The following is a 6329-nucleotide window of genomic DNA, read 5'->3' as shown; positions in this document are numbered from 1 at the left end:
TGCCATATCTGTTAACCGATTTTGGGCCTAACAGATTGGCGCCATCCGTGGGACCCCAGAACTAAAGGCTGTTCCAACCACTTCACAAAAATGGCAGGACGCAAGAGTGCGCGGGTGCCAACCGCACGTACCACCCGAGCCGTGCTACCCGGCAGGACTCGGAGTGAGCGACTCGCCTCGCTGGTAGTGGCAGCCTCCGCCACGGCTGAACAAAACCAGCCTCGCTCCGTAAATCTTAACTCCATGCCGACTCCAGAGCAAGTCCAAGCTCTCTTCCACCAGATGACCGCTCTCATTGGCCAGTATCAGCAGCTGCTCCAGGCACCTCCCCAACCTCCTCCGGAAGCTCCACAACCTGTCCTCGAAAGGTCAGAAATTCACAGGGGAGGGTCGTCGCGTCGTAGTGAAGACCGGACTCGCCATTCCCCCGGACAAGTCCGTCACCCCATAGCCAGGCATGCTCAGACAGAGCCGCACCGCCGTAGGAGGTCTAGGTCTCGCTCTGCGCAAAGGCGCCGAGCTCATGAGGAGCGCGCGCCACGGGCGAAATCAGGGTCCCGTCGTCGGAGCCCGGAGAGCCACTCCGGCTCTGCCGCAGGCCAATCCGTGGGGAGAAACAGGTCGCCAGAACATAAAGACGACCCGGTGATGCGAAGGATAGAAGAGATGGGTCACAGAATCGAAGAGCTGGCTAAGGATCAAGGCCGGCCTGTGTCCAGGGCGTTCTCGAGCAGAACGCCGTTCACCGACGATGTGATGAGTGCTCCAGCACCAATGGGGTTTAAAATGCCAGCTATCCCGCAGTATGATGGGACCACTGACCCCGTCGACCATTTGGAGACGTTCCGGACGTTGATGCTCCTCCACGGTGCGTCAGACGGTTTCCTCTGTAGAGCATTCCCGACAACCCTCACAGGTGCAGCTAGGGATTGGTACTCAAGGATCCGACCGAACTCCATCAATAACTTTGAGGACTTCGGAGAAGACCTAGTTCGTCACTTCATGAGCAGCCGCAGGCCAAGGAAAACAGCAGCATCCCTGATGACCTTGCGGCAGGAGGATAATGAACCTCTCAAAGCCTTCGTCAGCCGCTTCAACAGGGAGGCGCTCCAAGTGCCAGATTTGGACCCCTCGGCCGCTACGAACGCGCTTCTCACGGGCGCTAAATCGAATGATTTCCGCCGAGCAGTGGCCCGCCGGAATCCTCATTCCCTGGCAGACCTAATGTCCGGGGCAGAGGAGTACATATCAGTAGAAGAGACACTGGCAGCTCTGGACTCGAGTCGGAGGAGAACCTCTGACGACAGGAACCAAGACAAGCCCCATGCTAAGCAGCGCAGGGACGACCAGGTCGTCAGAAGGGACAAATCCCCTCACAGGAGGGAAGAAAACTTCACCCCTCTCAACACCTCGCGGAGGCATATACTGGCGGCCATCAGCGGAGAAGAGTTCATAAAATGGCCAACTCCAATGATCTCCAAGGGAAACAGGAGAGACAAATCGAAGTACTGCCGGTTCCACAGGGACCACGGACACGATACAGACGATTGCCGACAGCTGAAGGAGGAGATCGAGCAGCTAATCAGCAGAGGCTACTTGAAAAAATATGTCCGGAGTGACACCCGCGGGAGTGACCCCAAGGAGAAGGGTCCCCAGGGCCGAAGCCCTCGGCGGTCTCAACCGCCCCCAGTCCGAAGACAGTCTCCATCGCCGCCCAGTCCACCACCAGAAGCACACGGCTCCCAACCAAGAGGAGTCATTGGCACAATCATGGGAGGCCCGGCGGCTGGAGGCACCTCCTCTGCTGCTCGGAAAGCATATGCGCGCCGGGTCAACGCCGTGCATACATGCAGCAAGAAAGCGAAGACGGAGAATGAGATCTCCTTCTCGGACGCGGACCTGGACGGCCTGATATTACCACATGACGACGCCCTAGTCCTGACTATGCTCGTCGCAAACTGGGAGCTGAGGAAAATCCTGGTAGACAACGGGAGCTCAGCCGACATTCTGTACTATCACGCCTTCGAAAGAATGATGATAGGTGACGACCGCTTAAAGCCTGCAAACTCAGATCTTTTCGGCTTTTCAGGAGAAGTGGTCAAGGTTGAGGGACAAATCGAGCTCCCTGTCCTCGTCGGAGAACCGCCCTGCCAGGCCTTCGCCATGGTCAACTTCCTAGTAGTGAGGGCCACCTCGGTCTATAACGCTATTTTAGGACGGCCTGGCCAGAACCTGATCCGCGCCGTCGCGTCCGCCTATCACCAGAAGATGAAGTTCATAACGCCCAGTGGCGTGGGAGAAGTTCAAGGAGACCAGCCGCAATCTCGGGAATGTTATGCAATGGCGCTTAAAGGCAGAAATGCGACGGAGTCGTTGCCAATCGAACTACTGGACTTGAGGGACGAAGCTCAGGGAACTCAGCCCGCCGAAGACCTTGTCCCCGTTCCCCTGTGCGAGAAAGATGACGAAAAGGTAGTCCAGATCGGCTCCTCTCTTGACGACGACGTCCGGCACAACCTCACCCAGTTCCTCCAGGACAATGCGGATGTCTTCGCATGGGCCCCCACGGACATGCCCGGCATCAACCCGGAGGTCAGTTCGCACAGACTAGGTGTCGACCCGACCTGCAGGCCGGTGAAGCAGAAGAAGAGACACTTCGCCCTCGAAAGGCAGATGGCGATCAGAGAAGAGGTGGAGAGACTCCTAAGAGCTGACTTCATCCGAGAAATCCAGTACCCGGACTGGCTGGCAAACGTAGTTCTGGTGAAAAAGGCCAATGGGAAATGGAGGACCTGCGTCGACTTCACGGATTTGAATAAAGCCTGTCCAAAGGACAGCTACCCGCTCCCAAAAATCGATCAGCTCATCGATGCCACAGCGGGTCACGAAGTACTCAGTTTCATGGACGCTTTCTCCGGATATAACCAGATCAGAATGTATGAGCCAGATATCCCGAAGACCTCCTTCGTAACGGATCAGGGGACTTACTGCTACCGTGTCATGCCCTTCGGCCTGAAGAATGCTGGGGCCACGTATCAGAGGCTTGTAAACAAACTCTTCCGGAATCAGATTGGCCGCAACATGGAAGTGTACGTCGACGACATGCTGGTGAAGAGCCTAAGCTCGCAAGACCATGTCGCCGATCTAAAAGAAACGTTTCAAGTCCTGAGAGACAATAAGATGAAACTCAATCCCACCAAGTGCACTTTTGGGGTCAGCTCGGGGAAGTTTCTGGGGTTTGTGGTCAGCCAGAGAGGGATAGAGGCCAATCCGGAAAAAATCAAGGCCGTGGTGGAGCTCGCTCCCCCGAAAACCATCCGAGAAGTGCAACGACTGACAGGGATGATAGCCGCGCTGGGGCGCTTCGTCTCAAAATCTGCAGAGAGGTGTCTCCCTTTTTTCAACGCAGTCAAAGGCCTCAAAACCTCGCCCTGGACAGAGGAATGCCAAACCTCCTTCGAGGAGCTGAAGCAGTATTTGTCCTCTCCACCGCTGTTGACAAAGCCGGAGCCCGGTGAGGAGCTAATCTTGTATCTATCTATAAGTACCCTGGCTCTGGCTGCGGTCCTAGTTCGTGAAGAGCGCAGCCAACAGAAACCGGTCTACTACGTTAGCAAAGCCTTGCACGACGCCGAAATAAGGTACCAGCGGGTCGAGAAATTGGCTTACGCGCTGGTAATGGCAGCCAGGAAGTTGAGACCGTATTTCCAAGCTCACACGATAAAGGTCCTAACTGACCAGCCGCTTAGACAAGTCCTCCACAAGCCAGATACTTCGGGACGATTGGTTAAATGGGCCGTGGAATTGAGTGAATTTGACATCCGGTACATGCCCAGGCCCGCGATCAAGGCTCAAGTATTGGCAGATTTCGTAGCTGAGTGCTCCATCCCCCAGCAGATCGCCGAACCTGAAATCGCCCAGGCCCCAGCAGCGAAAGGTACTACCACAGCCGGAGAACCGGCAGAAGATGAAGCCAGAGCAGGAACCATCCCCATGCTGCCAGTTGAGCATGATTTTTCAATCGCCGAAGCACTGTGGGAAGTGCACGTGGACGGATCTTCAAACAAGGCTGGTTGCGGAGCCGGTCTGGTTTTAACCGGGCCCGACGGTTTCACACTAGACTACGCCTTGAGGTTCGGCTTTCGCGCTTCCAACAATGAGGCTGAGTATGAAGCACTCCTCGCTGGAATGAATCTTGCAGTCCAGACCGGAGCCCAGAGATTGAAAGCTTATTGTGACTCCCAGTTGGTCGCCAACCAAATCCAAGGTATATACGAAGCCCGCGATGAGCGAATGATTAAATACCTCTCCCAGGTCCGGCAACTATCCTCCAAGTTCAGAAGTTTCGAGGTTGTCAGAATCCCCAGAACGGACAACACAAAGGCCGATGTACTGTCCAAGCTGGCCGCATCCGGATACACGACTCTCGGGAATATATGCATGGAGTTCCTACAGGCCTCCAGTATCGAAAGAAAGGCTGCTGAGATAATGCAGGTGGAACACGAGCCCTGCTGGATGGATGAGATCGTCGACTACCTGCGTAGTGGGAAACTGCCTGAGGCCAAAAGAGAAGCGCGCAAGGTGATCCAAAGAGCAGCCCGTTTTTCACTTGATGGCGAGAACTTGTTCAAAAGATCCTATACTCTCCCATACTTAAAGTGTCTCCGGCCCAGCGACGCCACGTATGCCCTGCAGGAGACACACGAAGGTATTTGCGGGGAGCACTTGGGGGGCAAAGCCCTGGCAATCAAAGTCCTCCTTAGAGGTCTGTACTGGCCAACGTTGAGACAAGACGCGCTGACCCTGGTAAAGAGATGCGAGAAATGCCAAAAGTTCTCCCCCACCATTCATCAGCCCGCCGTGTCTATGGCCCCAATTGTCAGCCCGCTACCCTTCGCTATTTGGGGAATGGATATCTTGGGCCCCTTCCCACCGGCCTCCGGAAGGCGCACCTTCGTAGTGGTGGCGATTGATTACTTTACCAAATGGGTGGAGGCTGAACCTCTAGCCCAGATCACCGAACAGAATGTGCAGAACTTCTTCTGGAAATCAGTAGTCTGTAGATTCGGGATTCCTCGCGTCCTGATAACAGACAACGGCAAACAGTTCGACTGCCGAAACTTTCGGAAGTTTTGCTCCGACCTGAAAATTGAGCAGCGGTTCACCTCTGTAGCACACCCACAGACCAACGGGCAGACAGAAGTCACAAACCGAATCCTGCTACAAGGGATCAAGAAAAGACTAGACGAGAAAGTTGGTCGATGGGCAGATGAGCTGTATCACGTCCTATGGGCCTATCGCACCACCCCGCGCACACCAACGGGCGAGTCCCCATTCAATCTGTCCTTCGGAACAGAGGCGGTAATACCTGTCGATGTAGGCACCCCGTCCGCTAGAATTTCCAACTTCAACGAACAGCTCAACGGTGACGGGCTCCGCGCGAATCTTGACTTATTAGAGGAGGCCAGAGAAGAATCCCGAATAAGAGTCGCCGCCTACAAGCAGAAAGTATCTCGCTACCATGACTCGAAGATACGTCCTAGAGAGTTTCGACTTAGAGATCTTGTCTTAAGGAAAGCTGCTATCTCCCAACCCAAAAAAGCTGGAAAGCTTTCCCCAACCTGGGAAGGGCCTTACCGAGTAAAAGAGGTGATTCGCCCGGGCAGTTATAGACTGGAAACACTCGAGGAACAACTGTTACCACATGCCTGGAACTCGAAGAACCTTCGCAAATATCATCAGTAGCAAAGTAGCCGACACACAAAAAAAAAAAAAAAAAACTTTGTAAATATCTCCTGAATGTGAATGAAAGAACCTTCTCTTTTTGCAAGCGCCTTCGTGTCTGTCAGATTTCTAAACCCAGTTCACTAAAACTAGGGTACTCAACGTTTGGTTCGCCACGGCTCGTCTCCGCAAAGACCGGGAGCCCACTCCTGGTCCGGAACCAGCCCGGATGCAAAAACCAAAGCTCCTTTGAAACCCAGTTCACTAAAACTAGGGTACTCAACGTTTGGTTCGCCACGGCTCGTCTCCGCAAAGACCGGGAGCCCACTCCTGGTCCGGAACCAGCCCGGATGCAAAAACCAAAGCTCCTTCGAAACCCAGTTCACTAAAACTAGGGTACTCAACGTTTGGTTCGCCACGGCTCGTCTCCGCAAAGACCGGGAGCCCACTCCTGGTCCGGAACCAGCCCGGATGCAAAAACCAAAGCTCCTTCGAAACCCAGTTCACTAAAACTAGGGTACTCAACGTTTGGTTCGCCACGGCTCGTCTCCGCAAAGACCGGGAGCCCACTCCTGGTCCGGAACCAGCCCGGATGCAAAAACCAA

At 54.6% G+C, this 6329-nt stretch overlaps 1 protein-coding gene across 1 annotated transcript; it reads left to right on the top strand.

Moving 5' to 3' along the window:
• Positions 1–3678: 3678 nt before the first annotated feature.
• On the top strand, positions 3679–5745 carry LOC143853860 (uncharacterized). Its single transcript, XM_077363565.1, has 2 exons — positions 3679–4806; positions 5158–5745. The coding sequence occupies exons 1-2, from the start codon at positions 3679–3681 to the stop codon at positions 5743–5745; spliced, it is 1716 nt and encodes a 571-aa protein (XP_077219680.1).
• The last annotated feature ends 584 nt before the right edge of the window (positions 5746–6329 follow it).

The sequence above is a fragment of the Tasmannia lanceolata genome, unplaced genomic scaffold (assembly GCF_043159265.1).
Source record: "Tasmannia lanceolata isolate RefF3 unplaced genomic scaffold, GAP_Taslan_0.1 ptg000020l, whole genome shotgun sequence".
Taxonomy (NCBI): domain Eukaryota; kingdom Viridiplantae; phylum Streptophyta; class Magnoliopsida; order Canellales; family Winteraceae; genus Tasmannia; species Tasmannia lanceolata.
This window is presented reverse-complemented; position numbering and strand designations above follow the sequence as displayed.

Coding starts and splice junctions, on each gene's coding strand:
- LOC143853860 (XM_077363565.1), top strand. CDS start 3,679: ATGGCAGCCAGGAAGTTGAGACCGTATTTCCAAGCTCACACGATAAAG. Junction 4,807..5,157: donor GACAAGACGCGCTGACCCTG/GTAAAGAGATGC, acceptor AAAATTGAGCAG/CGGTTCACCTCTGTAGCACA.